The sequence below is a fragment of the Balaenoptera acutorostrata genome, chromosome 1, assembly GCF_949987535.1.
Source record: "Balaenoptera acutorostrata chromosome 1, mBalAcu1.1, whole genome shotgun sequence".
NCBI lineage: Eukaryota > Metazoa > Chordata > Mammalia > Artiodactyla > Balaenopteridae > Balaenoptera > Balaenoptera acutorostrata.
Genome location: NC_080064.1, coordinates 75,984,935 through 76,012,056, shown reverse-complemented (window position 1 = coordinate 76,012,056; position 27,122 = coordinate 75,984,935). Strand labels below are relative to the sequence as shown.

The 27,122-nt window shown below is 34.6% G+C and overlaps 1 protein-coding gene across 7 annotated transcripts in view; it reads left to right on the top strand.

Annotated features, from left to right (window-relative positions):
• COL24A1 (collagen type XXIV alpha 1 chain) overlaps nucleotides 1–27,122 on the top strand; it is a 389,632-nt gene that overhangs the window by 290,102 nt on the left and 72,408 nt on the right. For all 7 annotated transcript variants that reach the window (XM_057550626.1, XM_057550622.1, XM_057550627.1 and 4 more), the window contains 8 exons: nucleotides 7,563–7,616; nucleotides 9,273–9,380; nucleotides 15,434–15,487; nucleotides 15,742–15,795; nucleotides 16,767–16,823; nucleotides 20,377–20,430; nucleotides 26,505–26,558; nucleotides 26,669–26,722. In XM_057550626.1, the coding sequence (XP_057406609.1) occupies nucleotides 7,563–7,616; nucleotides 9,273–9,380; nucleotides 15,434–15,487; nucleotides 15,742–15,795; nucleotides 16,767–16,823; nucleotides 20,377–20,430; nucleotides 26,505–26,558; nucleotides 26,669–26,722 (489 nt within the window). The remainder of the gene's footprint in view (nucleotides 1–7,562; nucleotides 7,617–9,272; nucleotides 9,381–15,433; nucleotides 15,488–15,741; nucleotides 15,796–16,766; nucleotides 16,824–20,376; nucleotides 20,431–26,504; nucleotides 26,559–26,668; nucleotides 26,723–27,122) is intronic.

Sequence of the window (27,122 nt, the reverse complement as noted above, 5' to 3'; positions counted from 1 at the left end):
GGCATGCATTCTATCATTCATTTATTAAATATTTGTTAAGCATCAATTATATGCTGGACACAGTTCTGGGCACTAATGTTACAACAATGAACTAAACAGACAAGGTTTCTGCTGTCATGCAACATGTAGTGTGGAAAGGCAGTGTGAACAAGAATAATAATTTCTGATAGTGATAAGTGCTATGAAGAACATAAAACATAGTAATGGGATAGAGAATGCCCTGATAAAGGGGCTACTTTAATCGGGATGGCCACAGAAGGATTACATGAGGTTACATTGAGCCAGATGCCTAAGGATAAGAAGAAGCCAGTCATGTGAATATCTGAAAAAAAGCTTTCTAGGCAGAGGAAACATCTAATGCAAATGCCCCAAGGTAGAAAGGGCATTTATTAAATGCCCTATTTAAAAAAAGGGGGGGTGGTGGTGATCAAGTAGCTAGAGTATAGTAAATAACTGGGAAACACAATGTCAGAGAAATAGGAGGGAGGCAGATCACGTAGGGGATTATAGACCACGATAAGAGGTTTGAAGATTACTCTACTTGCAATGGACAGCCATCTGGAAGGTTTTACACAGGGAGAGATGCTTGATTAACATTGTTGGTGATCATTTGTGTTATTTCGAAGAAATGGAATGTAAGGGTAAAAGTGGACCAAACCACTTAGAAGTCTGTGGCAGTCGTGTAGATGAAAAAATGATAGGGTGATTTGGAATTCAGGGGAGCAATAGAGATAGTAAATAATGATCAGATTCAAGATATTTTGGAGATACAGTTGACTGGATTTGCTCATGGTTTAGATGTTGAGAAAGAGGGAAAATATAATAAAGAATAAATCCTGGTTTTTAGGTGGAGCAACGGAGTGGTTGATCATACCATTAAGTGTGTAATAGGGTTACAAGTTGGTACTTACACATTTGCAAATATGTAATTTCTTTATTTCAGGTTCATCTGGTTTTCCTCACAAGCCCTAACTTACTGATTAGTGAGGAGTGGTTGGGGAATTGGGGGAGACAGAGAGAAAATTTTTATATCCAATTCAATTGAAAGCTTAATCTGTTCCTGTAATTTAGTCGTCTCTTTTGGTAGTGCTCAGACTCTTATGATGCTTAGTCTCTCAGATGTACCCATCTTCCACCTCCCTCTTTTACTCCTTTCTAATACTGAGTCTGTGTTTGCTGTGGTGACAAAGACGAGGAGGCCTTAGATCTAGAGGCAGGTATTGTTCGTACGGATTGGGACGTGATAATGTCCCTTGTCAGTTTGCTTACTGCCCACCCTCGTGGCCTTTGATGATGATGTCTCTAAGCTGGTAATTTTCATTTCGTTTTGGGGGGTGTTCCCTTGCTTAAATAGCCTGTCAGCATCCGCTAATCATTAGATCCCCCTGAGGTCTGCTGTGATTTTCATTCAGCTCTAGCCCAGGCAGTCTGCTCTTCAGCCCTTACTACAGAGCCACATCTTCCTAGAGTAATGGCCACCGATACACACACGCAAGCTCCCCAGGTGTTTCTTAGTTCCCTTCTACATCATATAGGAATCAGGGAGTAGCTCAGGAAAATATAACAATATGGTCTTCCTCATTTTGACTTTGCCGAGCAGCCAAATTGATATAGCCATAAACCATGGGATAGCTAGAGAAAAGATACCTTTTCTGAATCCTGAATGAGTAGTAGGGAACAAGGGTCTCTTTCTGCCAAAACTCAGAATGAGGGAAATCTGAACACCAATGTCTCTCTCTCTCCCTCTTTGCCTTCCCAGATTCTCCTGGGGGCAAAGGAAAAGTCTTAAGCTTTCTCTTTACTTCCCCTATGTCATATCCTCATCTTTCTACCATCTAGTAAAAGCCTTAGAGTTCTACTGTGATAAATGGAAAGTGTGTCTTCTCTACAGTTTAAGACAGCCTTGTGTGCTGGGTACCCCAGGCTCAGCTTGTGAAATGTTAAAGTTAGAAACAAAATATAAACATCATCTCCTAATATATTCAACCCCTGTGCATATGAATCCCTTGGGCTAAATAGGATAAAGTCCATGTAATCAAAAAGGTAAAATAGAAAAGTATTTTAATAATTTTCAAAATATTGCCCTATTAACAAAGGAGATGGGGAAAACTGAGAAGCAGTTTAGGGGTTCAAGGAGGGAATTCCAAGAGTTCAGTTTGGGACACACAAAGTTTAAGATGCCCATTAGAAATTCAAGAAGAGATGTTGAAGGTAAATCAGAAAGTCAGTGGTGCAGTCAGGACAGGTGATATGATTTTAGGAAACATTAGAATATAGATGGTCTTTAAAGCCACAGGGACAGGATGAGATCACCTAAAAAGAGAAAAGAGAAGAGGGCACTCCAACATTAAATGGTTGGGCAGAGAAGGAGCCAGCATATAAGGAGATATAAGTAAGTGGAAAATCGGGGAAGTGTGCTGCCATAAAAACAAAGATTTAAAAAAGTTTCAAGAATGAAAAAGAAGTTTCCAATAAAATGAGTTGGATAACCAGCCATTGGAGATGGCTATATGGAAGTCAGTTGGTGACCTGAAAAAGAGCAATTTCAGAGGTGTGGTAAGAACAAAAGCCCAAACGAAGAGAGAATGAGAGTAAGGAAATAGTGACAATGAGCATAAACAAGCTGGTGGTGAGTGTCGCATTTTAAAGGGGGCACAGCCCAAGGACCCTCTCTGCCTTGGGGTCACAGGTCTTGTACTGATCCCTGAGGCTGAGAAGCAAGAACAGAACTGCCTCAATCCCGATAAAATTGCTGTTGCCCTTTTCTCCATCCTCTCCCAACCACTCCTTAGACCTGAAGGAAAGAACCTAGTCTTGCATGTGAAGAAATATTTTTCTAGAATCCAGGTGCTAACATATGATGTCAAAGTCCACGATAATGGTGCGCCTCCTCCCTCCCCGGGGCCCCCAGGCCTCCTGCTGCAGTCTTTCAAAAGTTTTGCTGTGAAGGGGGAGCAGAAAATGTTGCTAGAAAAGTACATGAGAAATTGAATGAGAGAATGGAAAAGACAAAAGGAAGGTAGGAAGGAAGGGAGGGACATGAGATCAAGGAAGGATTTTTTTTTTTAATGTTACTATAGTTTTTTTTGTTTTGTTTTGTTTTTATTTATTTTTGGCTGTGTTGGGTCTTCGTTTCTGTGTGAGGGCTTTCTCTAATTGCGGCAAGCGGGGGCCACTCTTCATCGCGGTGCGCGGGCCTCTCACTATCACGGCCTCTCGTTGCGGAGCACAGGCTCCAGACGTGCAGGTTCAGTAGTTGTGGCTCACAGGCCTAGTTGCTCCGCGACATGTGGGATCTTCCCAGACCAGGGCTCGAACCCGTGTCCCCTGCATTGGCAGGCAGATTCTCAACCACTGCGCCACCAGGGAAGCCCCAAGGAAGGATTTTTTTTTAATGAGTAATATTTAGCATATTTGAATACTATTGGAAATGATCCAGTCAAGAGAGAAAAATTGATAGTGCAAGTGAAAGGAGGATGTTTTCAGAAGAGAGAGCCCTGAATAAGTGAGAGGACATGGGCTTCTTATACTTGTTAAGTGAGGAGCTGACCTCAGGCAGGAAACAAATACACTTCTTTTGTAAGAGAAGAGAAGCAGAATATGTGGGTGCATAAGTAGGTGTATTGGTAAGTTGGGTGTTGGGAAGAGGAGATGGCTCTTGTTTAATTGCTACTATCTCTCAGATATGAAGCAAGGTTGTTAACTTGAAAATGAGGAGGGAATAGAGGTTTGAAGATAGAGATGAATGTGTAAGTCATCTTTCAGAATAATAACAAATGTCTCAATTATACACATTTGTGAAACTTACTTATGCTTGTCACTTATGTCAGAGCTGTTATTTTTGCATTATCCACAAATTTTTCTTAATATTTAAATATATAATGTTTAAATATTAAATGTATGATATTTAAATATATAACTTACAGTGACGCCTAAACTGAATTGTTGGTTGGCAGGTAGCATTGCCATGCCATGGTTTTCAGCTGATACCTGAGTATTTGAATTCAGTACCATTTTGGAGTACTGACAGGATAAAGGGATTTATGAATTCCCTGTTAGTATTGCAACAAAGGTCTAACATTTTTTTTAATTATAAAATTAAGTCACGTATTTACAAATTGAAGAAAAAATATCATCTCAATAGATGAAACAAAAAGCATTTAGTAAAATTTAACTTCCATACGTTGACTATGATACTTAATGGTGAAACTTAAAAGAAATGAGCAAAGGTCACTACTATTTACCATCTCTATTCCACATTTACTCAGAGTCCCAGCCAGTACAGTAAAATGAGAGAAGTAATCTACAGACAGATTATTAGAATTCATGAGAGTTTAGCAAGATGCTATATATAAAATTAATATACCCAAAAAAATGATTCCATCTTTTCTACCAGCAAGAAACAGAATACTTTTAAAAATACAATTTTAAAATAAAATCCAATACAATCAGCAAAAATTAAGTACCTAGGAATAAATCTAACAAAAGATTTGCAAATTTTTATTGAAAAAAAGTGTGTAGTAGTTTATTAACAAAGACCTAAATAAATGGAGAGATATTTCATGGATAGGAAAACTCAATATCAAAAAAATTTAACTCTCCCTTATAAATTCAGTACAGTTTCAGTCACAATCTCTACAGGATTTTTTAATATAACTGGATTGATGAAAAGTGGTTTTAAAATGTATGTGGAAGATCAAAAGTCCAATATCAAGATAGTTTTCAAGAACAGGTTGCTGATGTTGGTGGGGAGTGGTATGTGAAAGGGAGAACTTGCCCTACCTGATATCGTAACTTATTGTTGAAGCTAGTCATTTAGTCAGTGTCATTCATTCACAGATAGACAAATAGACCAATGGAAATAGAATGTATACTCAGATCTGAGTATATTTTGAAACTTAAAGTTTAATAAATTGATTATGCATTGCAGATTTATAAGGAAAGGATGAAATATTCGGTAAATGGTACTGGTACAATTGGTTATCCAAATGGAAGAAAACAAATCTCTCCTTCACATCAAAGTACAAACACACAAAAGAATGAAATCCCAATTAGATTAAAGACCTAATTATAAAAATCAAAATTTTTAATTGGAGAACATTTTATGACCTCATGGAGGAAGGGGAAGCAGTAAGGATCTCTTAAACACTAAAGAAATAAAACAAGAAGAAAATATTGATGAATTTGACTACATTAAAACTGCAAATTTGTGTTAGTCAAAAGTTATACTGGACAAAGTGAGAAAATAAGCTCCAGGCTGGGAAAAGAGATTTGTGATATACAGAATGAATGAAATACAAGTATCAGGACATTAAGGACGGCCCAGTAGAATACTGGACAGAAGATGGGAACTAGAGATTCACATATAGATGTTGAATTACTGTATGAATAGATATTCATTCCTCCTTAATAATCAGGGACATGTGAATTGAAATCCCAAATAATACATCATTTTGCTCCCTTGAGACAGGCAAATTTTAAGTCTGATAGTACCAAGCATTATGGAAGATTTGGAGTAATTGAAACTATTAAACGTTGCTTTGGGAATATAAATTGGCAAAAGCACTCTGGAGAACAAGTTGGCAAAATCTTGTATACTGAAAGGTGCATATATCCTACAAGCCAGCAATTCAACTCCAGGGTATATACCCTCGCCCAAAAAACTCTTGACGTGGGCACATAGTGATATGCACAAGAGTGTTTATTGCAGCATTATCTGTAACAGGAAAAAAAAAAAACTACCAAAAATTCTTTGCTAGGAAAATGGTTGAATAAGTTGTGGTTTGATAACAAAATGTAATCCTGTAGGAGTGAAAACAAAATGTAAGTAAAGTAGAGACACTGAATAATTTCAAAAACAAAATGTTGTGTTTAAAAACTTTCAAAAGAATATATAAAGTGTGATGCTGCTTATTGAAAGTTTGAAAAGATGCAAAATAACCATATAATGTTTGGGAATATATACAAATGGAGTGAAAGTATAAAGAAATGCATGTGAATGATAAACAAATTGAGGACAATTGTTGCACCTGAGTGAGGAGGGAAGGTGATGTGTCTGCTAACATGTGTATAAATGGGACTTCAGTTGTGTATGTGTGTGTGTGTGTGTGTGTGTGTGTGTGTGTAGCTTCTGTTTCTTAAAGTGGGTGGTAGGTACATGGGTGCTCATTATACCTTTTAATATCTTGTATATATATTTATATATATTTAAATATTACATAATGCACTTTAAAAAGACAACAGAAATTAGTGAGAACTGACATTTATTGAGCTCTTCAGTGTAAGTCTATTCCTTTCTAAGCTTTGAATGCATTATCTCATTCAATCTTAGTAACCCTCTGAAGAAGTATTAATATATCCCTGCAGGAAGCTGAGGACTTTAGAAGTCAAATAGTCTACTTATGGTCATATAGCCATTAGGTGACAGAGCCAGAACATGAAACTACAGCTGTCTGACTTAAATGCTTGTATCGTTAACCTCTATGAATGTTAATCAGCCTCTCTTAAAAAGTCCACGTTAACCACAAAGAAGACTCATGTTAGTGCAACTATCATTTCAACCTCTGGATGCAGCTAGAACTACAGCAGTAGAACTTAACCACCTTGGCCTCTAAATTCAGCGGACTTTCTGAGGCTAGAAGAACATTTGCTCAGGAGCACAGGGCATGACTCATTTCCTTAGGTATCTGTTTATTCATTCAACAAATATTTATCAAGAGCCTCCATAGCACAGTGGTAAACCACAATTTATTTCTTGTCTGCATCATTTTTGCAGTTTGCAAGCTTTGGGACACAAATTTGAAATTTCCATTTTCATTTCCAACTAATGCAAGGAATGCTATGATTAATTATTAGCTATTTTAGAACTTGCAGTCTGGCTTACTATGGATCTCTTTTAAGCCTAACCATTGTTGACCTGCAAAATCACATGACATTTAAAATATTTTAGCCACTTCTTACTTTAATCAAGTGTTTATGGAAAACTTTTAGTCTACTTTTGTCTAAACAAAATACAGATTGAAGTGAAAATATTGTTTTAAACAGTTTGATATGACTATCTCTTTTCTCTCCATGTATTTCCCCTCTCTCCTTTTTTTCCACAGATCAAATAATATTTGCTTAATCTTACACTTCATTGAGATTTTAAGATTCTCCTTGACAGTATATTAGATATATGTTATAGTACTATACATTCAACAAGATGTTGAACCCATACTAGCTCATAGAACTGCTGAAATGGATGCATTTGGGTTAACTTTAATTACATTCTCACTAATTCAATGGGTGTACTGAAACCAAGTTGTTTTCCCTCTGTAGCTAAGAACAGTTTAATTTGGTCTATCTTGGCCAGTTTGTTTATGTGAACTTTACTCACTAGTAACAGCTGGGCTTCTAAATCATCATGACCTCTTTTTAAATAATTATACAAACATATTATTGTTAAGAAGTAACCCTTGTTTTTACTTAGTGTTCAGTTCAGTGATTATGTGATATAAGTATTTAAACATTCTTTCTAGTCCTATCTTTAACAATGTATTTCCTTTTTCATACTCGATATTCAGGGACCTGAAGGAACTGTGGGACTGCCAGGACAAAGAGGTCGTCCAGGAAAGAAGGTAATTTTTTCTTTACGTCTTTTTATGCTGGTTTTCTTTCTTCTGATGTGCCCAGAGCTCTATAGCATACTGTGGTGTTTTTATTTGCACTGGAGATAAAACAATAAAGAACAATAAATTTGGCTTAAAAGGCACATTTGTATAAATTAATATTTAATTCCACTTAGGAGTACTTATTACCTTATTACTTATTATCTGAAGTCAAATTTTCTACTTTGTAGTTTCTGAAAAGATCTTTATCTTTTCTTCTCCTGTTTACCATAGTAGACCATGGGCAGGAACAGAGAGAAAAGAAAAAATACTATACCATTTGTGCTATTTACTAACAACTTCAGTAAAATATTTAGGGGAGAGAAATATTAGAATTGTTTCTGGGTTTGTTTTAATTGTACTTTTCCAAATTGAAAAGGTTAATGATTGATTTTATCTTTCCTATACATTAACTAAGAAACACAAAACAATATGTTTTATTTGTTTCCTTTATATTTTACTAAGAAAATGTGCTGTGTTTGTAAAATTTAGCATATTATAGTAAATAATTCATCCTTGGATGGAGTCAATAATTTGTTCAAGTATTGGTGAGACATAAAAATGATTTTCACATTGTACTACAACAGTTTTGAATATATTTACTATAATTAACTACAAATTACACCATATTCTAGTTCCCAAAATCGGATCTGCCATTTCTGTGAATATGCACCTCGTCCATCTTTTTCATAATTTTGGGGCAGTATAAGATAATAAAAGATAAAAGTGAATGAGGTAAATTTTAGTTGCCATTCTTACCCATGAAAATAAGCCCAATATTGAAGTGTCTTTTCATCAAACATAATGTTATATCTAAATGATTTTACAAGTAGGACAGTGCAGGTCCTTACAACAGCCTGTGTCTTTGGGAAAGCCTGTGAATTATTATGAATAACCAAAAATTTCCTGACTGTGATCACTGTTTAATTTTTTTTGTGTGTCTACTTGATTATCAATAATAGAACAGGTTGGTTCCAACATGCAGAAAATGAATTATAACATTTAATGTTTAAAAGCAGCTTTACTTTGGTATTAGAGAATGATTAGTTAGCCTATTGGAAAACAGAAGGTAACTAGTTTTCAGAAAGATGTAAAATCATACAAACACGTTACAGATTTTTAAAAACAAACTCCAACCAAGTAAGTGATGATACTGAGTGTACAGAACTGTACACTAGAGCCTTTTTGCATTAGACAGATCTTTGGGGGATTGAAATTCTCTGTAGAAACAGGTTTCTCATACGGCCTGTGTTTTCTCATGTCAGGAATAAATACATGCATGCATGCATTCGTACATAAATGCATAACAAATTTCAAAATAATAAACTTGGTTATTTGTAACTCAACATGAGCACCATATCTTCCCTGCTTGTTTGGCCAAAGTTTTTAATATTCTTTTTTCCAAAATTACTTTTAATTATATCTTTAAGGTAACCTAGGTAGCGATGGTATGTTATTATTGTCAGTGGTGGTCTGTAGTACTATTAAGTTAAAGCAAAGTTACTATTTATAGAATTTTGCTTACAGAATATCCTCTGGAGCCATTCAGGTATATGATATAGTTAATTAATCTGAGTATAAGTTTGTTTTTTTCTTACTTTTCTCTCTTACTAATGGCATCCACAGGGTGATAAAGGACAAATGGGGCCCACAGGAGAAACTGGAAGCAGAGGTGCTCCTGGACAAATTGGGGAAAGTGGTCCTAAAGGTGCCAGAGGAACTAGAGGTGCTGTGGTCAGTATTTGATTTGTCTCCAGAACTGAGTTCACTGTGGATGGAAAAGAAATGTATCCATGTCCTAAAGGCTCTGTCCCTTGATTAATTTTACAGAGAAAGCAATAGTTCCATTGAAAATAATCTACCACCATGGGTTGTGGAGAATTGTAAGCATTCCACAGTACTTAAATGGCTTAGTGGTTTCTGGACGTGAAAGAGGAAAGGGGGAAGAAAATCTCAAAATGGAAATAAAATATGAAATAAGGTTTTAAAAAATCAGATTATAACTCCGAAGTAGGAAAGTTTATATGCCTTGTACTTGAAATCAGGATTTAATATCTGTATAAAATTATGCTGTCATGGTTGACAAATTGCTTTGAAAATTACTTGAAAATGGGTTTTCTTTATATGCTTGGACTCCCCATGCTTATCTGGAGATTATTTTTCTAACCAGCTGTGATAAGTCTCCAAAACATCTACTAATTTTGAATCTTTTGTATGAATTTTACATGATGTTGGAAACAAGGTAGCATGATGCTTTTGAACCTGTAATAGCAAAATTATATTGCTAATATATTTGGACCTGTTCAGAAAGTCACAGCAGAAGAGTTGCAAAATATTTAAGAGATTATCCAATTTAGTCTTTTGACTCTTTCATAAACTTATTTACAAAATGCATATGTATTCACTAGTCTCTATTTAAATGTCATAGGTGACTTTTCACGAAGGCCTTCTGGAGAGCATTGCATAATCCATCTGTTGTCTGAGGAATGTTTCCCTCAGGCTCATTTTAAGTGTTCCATTCCTTACTGCCATCTTACTATTCCAGGTCATTCTTACTTCCTTTTATTTTAATTACTAATATTTTCCTATCTTTGGCTTATGCATTCAAAAACATTATATAATGTGATTGATTTTTAAATATTTTTCCAGTTTTATTGAGATATAATTGACATATAGCATGTATAAGTTTAAAGTGTACGGCATAATGCTTTGATTTACATACATCATGAAATGATTATCACAATAAGTTTAGTGAATATCCATCATCTCATACAGATATAAAATTAAATAGAAAAAATACATATTTTTCTTTGTGATGAGAACTCTTGGGATTTACTCTCTTAAGTTTCATATATAACATGTAGTAGTGATAATTATGTTTATCATGTTGTACATATATCCTGAGTACTTATTTATCTTAGAACTAGAAGATTGTCCCTTTTGACTGTCTTCATCCAGTTTCCCATCCCCTACCCTCCACCTCTGGTAACCACAAATCTGATCTCTTTTTCTATGAGTTGGTTTTTTTTTTTTTTTTTGAAGTATAATTGACTTACAACACTAGAGTAGTTCCTTTTACACAACATAGTGTTCAATATTTCTATACATTTCAAAACAGTCACCACAATAAGTCTAGTTATGTCTAGTTACAATATTGCACATACAAAAATATCACATATTTATTGACTGTATTCCCCACACTGTACATTTCATAACTGTGACTCATTTATCTTGCAACTGGAAAATAGTCTCCCTTACCTATGTCTTTCCTCCTGCCATCACCCTGCCTTCTGGCAACCACCTACTTGTTCTCTGTATCTATAACTCTGTTTTTGTTTTCTGTTTGTCATTTGTTTTGTTTTTTAGACTCCACATATAAGTTATATCACACTGTATTTGTTTGATTTATTTCACTTAGCATAATAACCTCTAGGTCCATCCATGTTGTCACAAATGTCACGATTTCATACTTTTTATGGCTGAGTAATATGCCATAGTATATTTTTACCATATCTTCTTTATCCATTCATCTATTGATGGGCACTTAGGTTGCTTCCATATGTTGGCTATTGTAAACAATGCTGCAATGAACATAGAGGTGCTTATATCTTTTCTAATTAGTGTTTCCATTTTATTTGGATAAATACTTGGGAGTAGAATTGCTGGATTATATGGTAGTTCTATTTTTAATTTTAATTTTTTGAGGAGCCTCCATACTGTTTTCCATAGTGGCTGCACCAATTTACATTCCTACCAACAGTGCACAAGGGTTCCCTTTTCTCCACATCCTCACCAACACGTGTTATTTGTTGTCTTTTTGATAGTAGCCATTCTGACAGGTGTGAGGTGATATGTCATTGTGATTTTGATTTGCGTTTCCCTGATGATTAGTGATGTTGAGCATCTTTTCATGTGTCTGTAGGCTATCTGTATGTCTTCTTTGGAAAAATGTCTGTTTAGATCCTATGCCCATTTTTAAATTGGGTTGTTTGTTTTTTTGATGTTGAGTTGTATGAGTTCTTTGTATATTTTGGATATTAACCCCCTATCAGATTTATTGTTTGCTACTTCTCCCATTCAGTAGGTGGCCTTTTTGTTTTATTGATAGTTTCCTTGGCTGAACAAAAGCTTTTTTGTTTGATATTGTCTATTTGTTTATTTTTGCTTTTGTTTATTTTGCCTGATACATATCCAAAAAAAATATTACTAAGACCAGTGTTAAAGAGCACACTGCATATGTTTTCTTCTAGAAGTCTATGGTTTCAGGTCTTACATTTAAGTCTTTAATGAATGTATTTTTGTGCATGGTGTGAGAGTAGTCCAGTTTGATTCTTTTGTATGTAGCTGTCCAGTTTTCTCAGCACCGTTTATTGAAGAGGCTGTCTTTTCCCTCTGTGTATTCTTGAGTCCTTGGTCATAGATTAATTGCCCATAGAAGTATGGGTTCATTTCTGGACTCTCTATGTTGTTGCATTTATCTATGTGTCTGTTTTTGTGCCTGTACCATACTGTTTTGATTACTGTAGCTTTGTACAATATTGTTTGAAATCAGGGAGTGTGATACCTCCAGCTTTGTTTTTCTTTCTCAAGCAATCTTGAAATTGATTGAAAATCTTGAAAAAAAAATCAATTTTGGCTATTTGGGGTCTTTTGTGTTTTCCATACAAATTTTAAAATTATGTGTTCTAGTTCTGTGAAGAATGCCACTGGTATTCTGATAGATATTGCATCGAATCTGTAGATTGCCTTGGGTAGTATGATCATTTTAACAATATTAATTCTTCCAATCCATGAACACAGTATATCTTCCCATCTGTTTGTGTTGTTTTCAATTTATTTTCTTCAGTGTCTTATAGTTTTCTGAGTACAGGTCTTTTACCTCCTTAGTTAGATTTATTCTATTCTTTTTGATGCAGAGGTAAATGGGATGTTTTTCTTAATTTCTCTTTCTGATAGTTTGTTGTTGGTGTACAGAAATGCAACATATTTCTGTATATTAACTTTGTATCCTGCAACTTTACCAAATTCGTTGATGAGCTCTAGTAGTTTTTTTGATGGCATCTTCAGGATTTTCTTTGTATAGTATCATGTCATCTGTAAACAGTGACAGTTTTACTGTTTCCTTCCAATTTGGATTCCTTTTGCTTCTTTTTTCTTTTTTCCTTTTTTTTTTTTTTTTGTCTGATTCCTGTGGCTAGGACTCCCAACACTATGTTGAATAAAAGTGGTGAGAGTGGGCATTCTTGTCTTGTTCCTTATCTTGGAGGAAATACTTTCAGCTTTTCACCATTGAGTATGATGTTAGCTGTGGGCTTGTAATATGTGGCCTTTATTATGTCGAGATAATGTAATTAATTTTTAATAAACTTGAGAATGAATTGATCCAAAGAGTATTGTCTTCAAAGTAGGCTCCTACTTTGGATTTTCTCTAAAAAGAATAGTCACTTTTTAAATTTTGACATGTTTCCAAACTACCTTCCCAAGAGGTTTCACCAAATTTACATGCTCACCACCGAGAATACTTCATATTAATCCTTTTGATGTTTGCCAATCTGATAAATGAAAAAGTGTATCTCATTTTCTTTCTTACATTTTCCTGATTGCAACTAAGTAATTTGTATTTTTTCCTCTAGAAGTTACCTGTTCATATGCACTTTACATGTTTTCCTATTAGGTTGTTGTCTTTTTCTTAAATTCAATAATACCTTACATAGTTTAGATAATATGTTTTTGTTAAAGATGTTGCTAATATATTACAAATATATTTCCCTTTCTGTCATTTATCTTTTAATATTGTTTATAGTATCTTTCACTGGACAGAGGTTTTAATTATTACAGTCAAATTTGTCAGTCTTTTTGTTTACATTCTAGGTTTTATTTGTTCATTAGAAATGACTTCCTTACATAAAGTACATAAAAATATTCTTTCATATACTTCTTTTACTATTTTTATAGCTTTATTTTTACCCTTAACCCTTTTAAAGCATGCAGAGTTTTTGTTTTGTTTTGTTTTGTTTGCTATGATATAAGTTGTAAAGGACTAATTTTTCTTTTTCCCAAATTCTTAGCCAGTTGTCTCAGTACTATTTATTTATTTAAATTTATTTATTTATTTATTTAAATTTATTTATTTATTTATTTATGGCTGCTTTGGGCCTTTGTTGCTGTGCGCAGCTTTTTCTAGTTGTGGCAAGTGGAGGCTACTCTTTGTTGTGGTGCGCGGACTTCTCATTGTGGTGGCTTCTCTTGCTGCAGAGCATGGGCTCTAGGTGTGCAGGCTTCAGTAGTTGTGGCACACGGGCTCAGTAGTTGTGGCGCACAGGCTTAGTTGTTCCACAGCATGTGGGATCTTCCCGGACCAGGTCTGGAACCTGTGTCCCCTGCATTGGCAGGTGGATTCTTAACTACTGAGCCACCAGGGAAGCCCCAATACTATTTAATAAACAATCTATTTCCCACTTTCTGAAATGCTACCCTTACTGTAAGCTACTCTTAAATAATGGTCTGTTTTCATTTTCTCTATTTTCTTTTCTTGGTTTTTTAGTGTGTTCCTAGGTCAGTACCACACCATTTAAATAACTGTATCATTACAGTATCATTTGAGATCTATTAGGGCAAATACTTCATAATTTATATTTCTGAAAAATTTGGCTCTTACTATGATCTCTTTCCTCTTTCATGTGAACTTCAGAATCAACTCAGCAAGTTCCTTTAATATTGAATCATTCATTGTAGAAACACCATATGTCTTTTTATTTACTTATATCTTGTATATCCTTCAATAAAGTTTTGTTATTTTCTTTATGTCTGTTCTTAACATCTGTCTTATTAGGTTCATTGTTAGTTTCTTACAGATTTTGTTGTTTTTAAGGTAATCCTTTTTCTATTACATCTTCTAATTGTGCTGTGTAAAAAATCTTTTTTTAAAACTTTATATTCATTTGAATGAATTTTGATGATTCTCAGGGTTCTTTAGGTAAATAATCATATCATCTCCTCATATTTATTATTCTTACTTATTACATTGATTAGAACTACTGGTTAGTGTGGTATTTGGCTAGTCACATACTTATTCTGTGCCTTAATTTCCTTATCTCCTATTTATTTTGGCACTCAAAGAGGAGAGTTGATATGGAAACTTTGATAATATGAAAGATAGGACATTTTTAAGAGTGTTATTTTTGCTTTTTTCAGTTATCTGAGTTATCTTTTCAGTAGTTTAGGAACATTTACAGATTTGCCTTTAACTTATATGTTTCCTCATCTGTGTGATATTGATAATAAGAGTAATTAATAGGGTGAATATCACACATAAGTTGTCAACCAATTCTATTTTAACAACTTTGACCAGAGCTGAAACTGTGTTCATCAAAGCATCTGAAACTATCAGTGAGTACAGAGTTCTTGATCCTATCATAACAATACTAAAAACTATCAGAATTCACTCTCTAGTATTTAGTGATGCATGTTTACCACAAACTTTGACAGATACAAACTACATTTCCAAGAATTTGCTGGAAGCCTACAGCATTCTGGCAACTGAAAGTATTTCTCTTAATATGATTAAGGATGTTCATACCAGAAGTAAACCAAAGAAACATATTTTTGTGGAACTTACGTGGTTCAGAAGTAAAATAAGATGAAAGTTGGAGAATTATGTTTTGTTTTCCCATTTCAGACTAGGTAAAATATCATACCTTAAAAATCTAAATTTTAAATAATAGGAATACAAGGTTAATGATTTAAACAATCGTCTGTTTTCTTTCTAACATTTACTTTGTTTTTAGGGACATTTAGGATTGATAGGACCTGCTGGAGAACCAGGAATTCCAGGATATAGGGTAAGCATTTCTAATTGGAAATAAGAAATTTATATTTGCATAAAAACATTACATGAAGATGTCATCCCAAATATATAAATTCAAATGAAATTTCCTGATAAACCTTTCTAACATATTTAGGTCTCATGCCCCTGTAGAGTGAATCCTGTTCTTCTTTCAGAATAGTGCAATATCTAATAGTGTGGCCATGATGGTATTAGGTAGAGCACATACAAATGATATGGAGGCTGTCTACTTACTTGTCCTTCTGTTAGGGCCATGAAGGTCAACCAGGACTTTCTGGGTTGCCAGGACCTAAAGGAGAAAAGGTGTGTATGAATATATTGACTTATTTATCATAAAATTAAACATTGAATTCATGTGTTCTTTCTGAAAGTATGTATGGAAACATTTTCAAAGAATAAAAAAAGCACTTTCAACTTGGGAAGTATTATAAATTCTAGAAGAAAAATAAATATCAAGGGGCAAAAACTTAAATTATTAAAAAGTCTTTGATAGGTTGTTTCAAGATTGAGGTGAAATGATATATGTTATAGTACTTTGCAATCTGTAAAAGTTTGTAAAACTAATATTAATTACTTACTGAAAGCAATTGTGAGACTATAGATTAAATGACTAACTTTATACATTTATAGTAAATTTTTTTTTTTTTAACTCTCTAGGAGTTAAGCCAGCATTTTATTTATTTATTTATTTTTGGCGGTGTTGGGTCTTCGTTTCTGTGAGAGGGCTTTCTCTAATTGCGGCAAGCGGGGCCACTCTTCATCGCGGTGCGCGGGCCTTTCACCGTCGCAGCCTCTCTTGTTGCGGGGCACAGGCTTCAGACGCGCAGGCTCAGTAGTTGTGGCTCACGGGCCCAGTTGCTCCGCGGCATATGGGATCCTCCCAGACCAGGGCGCGAACCCTTGTCCCCTGCATTGACAGGCAGACTCTCAACCACTGTGCCACCAGGGAAGCCCCTATAGTAAATTTTTTTATGAATTAAGAATAACTGCAGCAGTACTCCTCTTGATTTGTAGTATCATTGGAAAACTGACACTTTGAGAAAATTAGTAAGCTGCTTTTTATGTAATTAAAGCAGAATGACACTTCCAAAGAGAACAATGTATGAATTACAACCATGTATAAATTATGTGCTAAGTTTTGTAGATAAAAGTTTTTCATTTGAAAAAGATAAAACCAGATTGCATATTTTATAACATATTAGGAAATAACAGGCTTCATATTTCAAAGTTTATTTTATTAATTTAGTTTTGTTTATAAATCATCTTCATCATAGGGTTATCCAGGAGAAGATAACACAGTCCTAGGACCACCTGGGCCTCGAGGTGAACCAGTAGGTTTTTCCTAAAATTATTTTGATGTTTTGAGATAAAACACAGTTACTACAATAGATTCACAACACCAATTACATCTTTTCAAGGAGTTTTATTTAGTTAGTTTTATAACATGGTTTTATACGAGAGCAGTATTTGCAGTCACATAATCTAAATATAAAAACTGTTTATATTCAGGTCAAGATCCTTAGCATAATATAGAAGTTTAAAACAGTAACTTTCCAAATCTAACTTTTGGCATTAAATTCATAACTTTTTTACAGAGATTATCAAAAAATCACACACTCTAGACATTTAGGGCAGATACTTCTTTATACATCAAATTCAGATTTATTTCTAACGGATTTTTAAAAATCTAATCTGTATCCTTTTCTATAGTAGTTTATACACAGTTACCAAATGATTTCAAAACTCATCTAACCGGTTATTAGAGCCACTGTTCTTTAAAGATTATCAGTCTATAGTCTTCTAATAATAAGCATTTTAAGGACTAGTTGTGACCATGATTTTTTTTAAGTAGCTATTATATCTTTTGTTATCTGAATAACTGTCTCTCTGTTCATGTTTGATTAAAACAATCTTAAAGGCTATATGTAAATTAAATGGGTAAAACAAAAATGCCTAGTTCACAGAAATAAATATGATTGGTTAAATTTTCCATATTTCACATGATATCATATAGCATAAAAGAATCCTAAAACAGAAGAATCAGAAGATATAGTCACTCCTGATATTTTGATCTGGCTCTTTGGAGATGGTTGAAAGGTATACTTTGTTTTAGAAATAGGAAAGATTCTAGAGTTTTTCTGATAAAATCAAGCCAACTCATATAGAGGCAAACTCATCTAATAAGAATATATAAAATTCTTTATCGGAAACGATCAAAAAAATGAAAAGACACCTTCTGAATAAAGAAAATACTTTCAAATAATATGACCAACAAGGGGCTAATATCCAAAATATATAAGCATTTCATACAACTCAACAGCAAATAAACAAACCCAATTAAAAAATAAGCAGAAGACCTGAATAGACATTTTTCCAAAGACATACAGATGGCCAACAGGCACATGAAATGTTGTTCAACATCACTAATCATCAGGGAAATGCAAATCAAAACCACAATGAGATATCACCTCACACCTGTCAGAATGGGTATCATCAAAAAGACCACAAATTACAAATGTTGGTGAGGATGTGGAGAAAAGGGAACCTTGTGCACTGTTGGTGGGAATGTAAATTGGTGCAGCCACTGTGCAAAACAGTATGGAGGTTTCTCAAAAAACTAAAAATAGCACTACCATATGAGCCAGCAATTCCATTCCTGGGTATATATCCGGGAAAAAAAAAACAAAAAAACTCTAATCAGAAAAGATATGTGCACCCCAATGTCCATAGCAGCAATGTTTACGATTACCAAGATAATGAAAGCATCCTAAGTGTCCATCAACAGATGAATTGATAAAGAAGATATAGTATGTGTGTGTGTGTATATATATAGTGTATGTGCGTATATAGGTAGTATGTGGAGATTATTGTGCTAAGTGAAATAAATCAGACAGAGAAAGACAAATGCTGTATGACATCACTTATATGTGGAATCTAAAAATGAAACAAAATAGTGAATAGAATACAACAAAAAAGAAGCAGACTCACAGATATAGAGAGCAAACTAGTGGTTACCAGTGGGGAGGGAGGAGGGGGGGGAGAGGCAAGATAGGTTTAGGGGATTAAAAGGTACAAACTGCCATGTATAAAATAAATAAGCTACAAGGATATATTGTACGACACAGGTAATATAGCCAACATTTTATAATTACTATAAATGGAAGATAACCTTTAAAAATTGTGAATCACTATGTTGTACACCTGAAACTTACATAATATTGTATATCAAGTATACCTCAGTTGAAGAAAAAGAATTCCAAGTTACCCCAAAACTTATATAAATTTAGGAAATAAATCGTTAAGAGATGGAATGATATTTTTTAAATTCTTTATCAAATGTATTCTAGTCTCTCTAAACCTCTGAGAGACAAAAATATGGAAATTGTGCAGAAATATACAATGGAATATTAACTCAGCCATAAAACAGAATGAAATAATGCCATTTGCGGCAACATGAATGGACCTAGAGATTGTCATACTGAGTGAAGTAATTCAGATAAAGACAAATATCATATTATATCACTTATATGTGGAATCTAAAAAAATGATACAAATGAACTTATTTACAAAACAGAAATAGAGTCACAGATGTAGAAAACAAACTTATGATTACCAGAGGGGAAAGCGGGGGGAGGGGGGCAGATAAATTGGGAGACTGGGATTGACATGTACACACCACTGTATATAAAATAGATATAACTAATAAGGACTGTACAGCACAGGGAACTTTTCTCAATACTCTGTAATGACCTATATGAGAAAAGAATCTAAAAAAGAGTGGATCTATGTATATGTATAACTGAGTCACTTTGCTGTACAGCAGAAACTAACACAACATTGTAAATCAACTATACTCCAGTAAATTTTTTTTTTTTAAGTAAAGGGTAAAATGTGGGCAAGTGAAGTATAGTAGTGCTTGTTTTCCCCAGATTCTGGTATTCCAGGGTCAAAGAATGTCACTGAAATATAATAAATGTATTAAAAGTCTAGTATAACAATGGTCATTTTATCTAGTAGACATGGGACAGGTGTGAAAATTAATCCAAGAATATTCTAAATAATTAAAGCAGAGTCAGAGATTATTGTCTTTACATTATGTCTAATATCTTTATCCACACAGGAGTAAGTTAAAATTTATCCATTAATGGTCCATAATAAATTTTATGGTTTTGCTAATAATTTCAATTTAAGTTTCTTTTCAAACAGTAGGTCCTAATATGTGATAATTGATTTTTCAAGCGCATTTTAGAGTAGATAATTTGAACATCTTATCATATCAAAGATTTTATATTAGGAATGTTTAGAAAAAGTTAAAAGTACAAGTTTATAAGTTTCTGCCTTAAGGATTAAAATGAATAAATGTAATTTCTTTTAGGTTAATTTATATCTTAATAATTAGAATTTCACAGAGTAAAGAATAAATAATATAATTTCTAATAATATAATTTCTAATGGTAAAGTAAGATTAGCTATTAGATACTTTTTAAAAGATGATTAAAGATAATATTTTCTAATTAATGGAATTAATTAAATGACTGGTCCTGCTTAAATTTTTTTCAATCATTTTAACATTAAATAAAAATGCAAGTTATTTTGATATCTTATATAACATACTTTACTCATCTGAAAATTCACATTGTTTGGACTTCGTTTTTTCAATATTCTTTCTAGCAGAATCATTATGAGATTCTCTTTAAATAATTCAGTGTTATGACGTTCTTGGTGTCACTAAAATCCAATCCTTTGAAAATATTTAGTGGAACTAAACAAACTGTTGTACATTTGGTTTCATATTTTTAGGGAAAAAATATTCCACATTAACTGTATCATCTGCATTCACAAATACTTAGACCCATTGATTGTTTTTGCCTGTGGTCTCTGTAGGGTCCAATGGGGGAACAAGGAGAGAGAGGAGAGCCCGGAGCAGAGGGATATAAGGTAATTACTGTAAATTTCACACCTTGCTTCTAAATTTGAATAGGGTTCTCTGTGGTTCTGCTCAGTTGCAAATGAAAATAAGCATCACTGAGGTAATTAATAATGTCATGTTTTGGATCCCAGAAGAAACTCTTTGTATTTTCTGTTCCTTCTTTCTAAAATTACCATCATCTCCTTCCACTGCTGCTTTTTCTCATCATTCAACTCTCAACCGAAATGTTACTTTCTGAGAGGCCTTCTCTAACTGTCCTTTCTGTCTGTCACTTTATATCTCATTTCTCTATTTACTTTATGACATTTAATGCTATCTATATTATCTTACCACCTTTTTATACACTTGGGGTTTTTTTATTGTCTATATTCCCCCAACAAAATATAAGATCCATGAGAATAAGACTCTTGTCTTTTTCATCATTATATCCCCAGTTTCTAGAACACAGAGTTCCTGGTATATAGTAGAAATTCATTAAAGAGTTGCCAAATGGATGGATAAATGCCATTATATTCTTATGTCAATTCTTATCCTCTTCCATTGTTAGAAGGATTTTAAGAGACCAGCTTTATCAGCTCAAATTATGTTAGGCTATGTATAGAATTTATTCAGTGTCATTATTTATTAGCACATTTGTATTGAGTGTGTTCTGTATTCCTGCCCTATATCTCGTCCCTTTCTGTTTATAATGTCATATGCTAAACAAAATGGTCATTTGCTAACTCTCTCCCTATAGTTCTTGTCTTATTCCTTCGCTCACAACATTCTCTGCCTGCTCAAAAAATTATGTAATCTTTACTTACATAAATCCTGGCTGTCCTTTATAATCTAATTCAAACTCCCTTTTCCCCTGTCTATGCTAACAGCAATCTTTCCCTCTTCTGTAGTCCTATAGTATTTATTGTTGATAGAAGTCATTCAGTACAAATATTTTACAATCTTCTGCTACTATAGTTTTTGCTAATTATTTTTAATGTGCAGATATCTTAGCTTCTCAATTTGAATATGACTTTTTAAAAATTAATTAATTTATTTATTTTTGGCTGCATTGGGTCTTCGTTGATGTGCGCGGGCTTTCTCTAGTTGCAGCAAGCAGGGGCTACTCTTCGTTGCAGTGTGCTGGCTTCTCATTGCCATGGCTTCTCTTGTTGCAGAGCACGGGCTCTAGGCGCTCAGGCTCAGTAGTTGTGGCACATGGGCTTAGTTGCTCCACAGCATGTGGGATCTTCCCGAACCAGTGCTCGAACCCATGTCCCCTGCATTGGCAGGCAGATTCTAAACCACTGCACCACCAGGGAAGTCCTGAACATAACTTCTTTCCTTCTTGTACAGTGTCTTGTTTTGAGCCCTGTACATAATAGTATATAATATATACGTAAACATAATTCATTTTTAACAATGAATTGATGGGTTATTTGATCCAATATACACCTTTCTATGTAAAATTGCTGTGATCATGTCTGCAATGAAGACTTAGGTTGCCAGATTGAAGGGACAAGCTGGTAGGTAGATAATTATCATTAATACACTGATTTATCTCAGGCCTGAAATCTGAAAAATCAACTTTCACTTCCCAAAACTCTCTTTGAAACAAATGTTGAAGGTAGTTCTAAATGTTTGTGAAATTCTGGGGATGGCCATCTTATATTTTTTCTATTTTCAGAGGAGCATTTTTTAGAAGGTTTTTATATGTTCTGTCTCCAATTTACATAACATTTGTATCTACAGTGTTTCCTAATGCAAGGAATCCAAGTAGATTTACTTGAAATTAGCTTTTCTTGGGGTTGAGAAACCAACCCACTGCTTCCAGCATAATTTGAGAAGTTTCTTAAACTTCTTTAACTTTTTCTGTGCATAACTTCTCCACACAGTCTCAGGAAAATCAGGTTCTAATAATATCTTCTTTTGGCCTCTACCAACTACAGTCAGTAGCTACATCAGCATTGTCTGTTGGCAAACAAACAATTAACTATTCTATTGGGAGAAGAAAAGAATCTCTTCACCTGGCTAGGAAAAGAAAAATCCTGCCCCCATTTTTCTAGATAGTCATACATTCTTCAGAAATCCTTCATCAGAGGAAAACTTTTCCCTAGGCTCGTTATGGAATGTTTTTCCTTCTTCATTCCATAAATAGTCCTGATTAAGTCTTCAATTGTGGATGTTTCATGAGCTAGTGTGAGCCACATTTTCCTTTCTGTCTTATTCCATCCTATTTCTTAGGCTTTAGGAGTCATTTTATCATTTGTTGATAGATCTATTTTAAAAAGCCATTGAGTGCCAGACAATCACAGTAACTTCATTGCTTAGACATCTCAAAGTCACAAAATACCCACACTTGTCCCCTTCCATGTTCTTCCAAGCACAAGTTTGATTCATACAGGGGAACCATACTTTATTTAGAGTTAGATTATTCTGTTGTAGCTTTAGGTGATATTTTTAAATGTTTGCTTTTCTATATGGGCATTGTAGACACTATCATTTCACTCTAGTAAACTGATGGTCAGAATTATTGTCAATATTTTTTTAATTGTGCTAAAATGCACATAACATAAAATTTACCATTTTAACCATTTTAAATTGTACAATTCAGAGACACTTAGTGTTGTATATTGGCAATATTGTACAACCATCACACACTGCCTAGTTCCAGAACATTTTCATCACCCTGAAGAGGAAGCCCCATGCCCAATAAACAGTTACTCTCCTTCTCCCAACCTCTGACAACCACTACTCTGCTTTCTATCTCTATTGATTTATCTATTCTGTATCTTTCATATAAATGGAATCATACAGTGTATAGCCTTTTGTGTCTGGCTTCTTTCACTTTACATAATGTTTTGAAGGTTCATCCATGTTGTAGAATGTATCAATTCTTCATTCCTTTTTATGGATGAAAAATCACCAAGCTTTTAAAAACACTTTTATGTTCACAAATATTCTTACCGTTTTGAACTCATGATTATCCTCTTGGAGAAAAAAAAATGGAATGGGTAATGAAAATTTTGTTTCCATTTGGCTATGAACAATTGAAAGACATTTTGTAATCCTTCTCACCATCCTTTGTTCTTTTTTCCTCTTGAAGAAACTGAAAATCACAAAAGTCAAGTGTCTTGCTCATTATCATCAGTAAATCATTATTAGGCATCATTGTATATGACACATTTTATGTGTTACATATAATTAAATCTCTGGTCCCTTCAGCATATATTTTCGTATCTGCCATGGACTGGGAGCTATGAATGTAACACGGGGCACCCAAGACACAGTCCCTGACTCCATGGATATCACATATACAAAATAAGAATATTTAATCAGTATAAAAGCAGATATAGTGAAATAGCTGTCATCCAGAAAACTATACATCACATAGGTCAAGATAAATTCATTTGAGGCTTGAGAGAGAGTCAGAGGACATGGTATGAATAAGAATATGTCAACATTCACTTTTTAAAGATATGAGCAGAAACACACAGATTAAGTCAGGCTAAACTAATGTGAGCCAAAGCCCTAGAAATACACTGAATAAATTATGTACTATCTTAAACTCCTTTTTACTTTGGTTTGGCAAAGGCCATAGAATTTTTTGCATACAATAAAATAACAACTAAATCCTCAATTGGCCTTCATTCCTTAGCATCAGACATACATATCCAAATAGCTATTGGACATCATCACAGAAAACACAGCATGTCCCAAACCATAGTATCATCATGCTGTCCAAATCTGATCCTCCTCTTTTTATGTCCTTAGTTCAGTGAATAGTACCACCAGACATCCAGATGTCTAGTAAATGAATCTTCCCTCTTTCTATCTCCCTCTGTCTCTCTTTCTCTCTGTCTCTCTTGCTTTCTCTTTCCTCCCTCCTCTCCCTCCTCTTTCTCTCCTTTCTCTATCCTCTCATTTCTCAACGTCAATTGGCCACTTCTTTTGGCCTCTTAAATATCTCTGGAGTCTATCCACTTTGCCCTACTTTAGCTTAGGCTTTCATCATTTTTTGCCTGAATTATTTTAATAGCTTACTAACTAGACTCCCTATCCCCAGTCATAGCCCTCTCAAATCCATTCTCCACTTAACATGTTGTGTTAGATCAACCTCCATTTATTCTCCCATGCTGTTTCCTCTGCAGAACGCCTTCCTTTTACTTTACTGCCTGGAACACTCATCCTTTAAAATTCAACTTATTATAACTTCCCATATAAAATCCTCTCCAAGCTCCCCTTGGCCATCCAACTCATCTCACCACTAATATCATCAGGAAAAATCAATCACTTCCTGTAATCTTGCCCACATAGCTTTATGATAATATTATAAAAAACCTAATATTTATAATTTTTACCACTGCAGAAAAACAGTCTCTCAATTTTTATTGGGATGGAAAGGACCAAAGGAATTATAGTGAAGCTCCTAGAAAACAAGTTTGGTTTTCGTAAGATTTGTATCCAAACATCACAAAGCCAGGAGAGGCAGTTGGCTATTCTAGGATCATTCTGAAAAGGTCTCTGTAAAACTACAGATAGAGTGGTGGCAAAACCATAATAGGCCATGATGGTTTTAAGTTTTGTAGTTTATTCAGTATGCTTACTCTCACTTCACTTTGTAACCCCAGCTTTTCACCAATTGCTTCTCTCCTGAGCTGGCTTAATAAGTGACCTACGATAATCATATTTACTTGAATAAAGCTCCCTCTTGATTGACCTGATTCTGTTACTTGCTGACTCTGTTCATGTTCTTTTGGTAAAGGTCACACGTAGGAATCGTCTTCTCTTTAGTTATGGCTGTGTGCTATATAGAAAGCTTTCCAAAATAACCTTTCTGTCTTGCAACTGTTCTCTCCCTTAAACAGGATTCGTTTACTTTATCAGGAAGTTGAATCTTAAAACCATGAACATTTGCCTCACAGAATGCAAAGAAGTCTTCAACTGATCTTTCTGGGAGAATAAATATTGTTAGCCTTAAGTATGTAATCCCTTCTTCTCCTAGCCCAGAAAAAGGAGATGAGCCTAATAACTGTCCTTCCTATGGCATTCTTTCTGTAATACACAAGAAGAAAGGAATCTGAAGGGAAGAGGACAGTAGGGAAGGGGATAAAAGAGATTACGTGTGGAATTCTTCCTACATAACTCTCACCTGACATGCCCCTAGGTTGTTGCTAGTTTCTGTTTACACACTTGAAAGGTGTAAAAATGTGGTAGGCCAGCATTCCTTCCTAGGAGAACTGGGGTGATGACAGATCGCTGAAGTCAGAATCATTGATGTCTTGGCATATGCAGTAACGACTACCAGTCTTCAGCCCAGTAAGTCTACTATCTAAATGGCTGTGACCTTAGTTTGTAAAAATGGAGACCATAGTACACTGGAAAAGGGTTGAAAAAAGAAATTTGTTCTCAAACTCTTTATTCACTCGTTATTTGCTCTATTAGTTTCCTGAGCCTGCCATAACAAATTACCATAGACCAAGTGGCTTAAAACAACAGAAATTTACTCTCTCATGGTTGTGGAGGCCAGAAATCCAAAAGCAAGATATCATCAGGGCTGTGCTCCCACTGTAGGCTCTAGGGAAGAATCCTTTCTTGCTTCTTCCAGCTTCTGGTGGCTAACAACCTCCCTTGTGGCTGCATCACTCCAACCTCTGCCTTTGTCTTCACATGGCCTTCTCCTTGGTTTGTATCCATCTCTCTCTCTGTGTGTCTATTGCAAGGACACTTGTCAGTGGATTTAGGGCCCACATGGATAATCCAGGATAATCACCCTCTAAGATCCTTAATTTAATGATATTTGCAAAGACCCTTTTCTCCAAATAAGATCACATTCACAGTTTCTGAGGATTAGGGCATAGACGTCTTTTGGAGGGCCACCATTCAACCTATATGGAAAAAAAAAAACAAAACTCTACACTCTTTCTCAGTCATCATTATATCCAGTGGCTATTATGTTCTATACTCTTTCCAAGAGAGAAGCATAATCTCTATAATATTTAAATTGAATTTTGCAACATTTTTCTACCACTTTAAGTGATACTACTCTATTCTCTAAGTCACATGTCTTTATTTATTCTAATAATATAACCTTTTTTATTCATAGGGTCACATGGGTATACCAGGACCAAGAGGTGCCACTGGACAACAAGGGCCCCCAGTATGTTTTGAAAGCGTTCTTTGTAATTCTGGCATTTAAAAACATTAATGTTAACATATCTTACTTGGTGTCTGCTTTATATGTGATTTCTGTTTTGGTTCCTATTAAAGGGTGAGCCAGGTGACCGGGGTGAACAAGGACTAAAAGGAGAGAGAGGATCTGAAGTAAGTTGAAATCATTTAAGACAATTTGAAACTTATTGCTGGCGTGAGAAAACAGGGGCACAAGGAGTTGCTGTTCATTGTAACTTAAATGATCATTCATTCTTTCAGAGCAAGAATCACCACAGGCCTCTAAACAGGGTGTTTGTTAATATTTGTGCTAAAACATCATTATTGATTAATTCGTGTGTTTCGACTGCCATCCAAAGTTCCCTTTACCAGCAGACTACTCTGGCTTTGAGAAAATTGCCTAGAGTTGTCCCAAACTCATTGTCCTTCCTTGGGGTTTCAGACAGAAATACCGACTAGCCTTAAAACCAGCACTGCAGAGCAAAATTTTAGCAGTCATACCTATTTAGTTGCTGTAGTAAGGTAGGGGTAGAAATAGTTTAACTATATGACA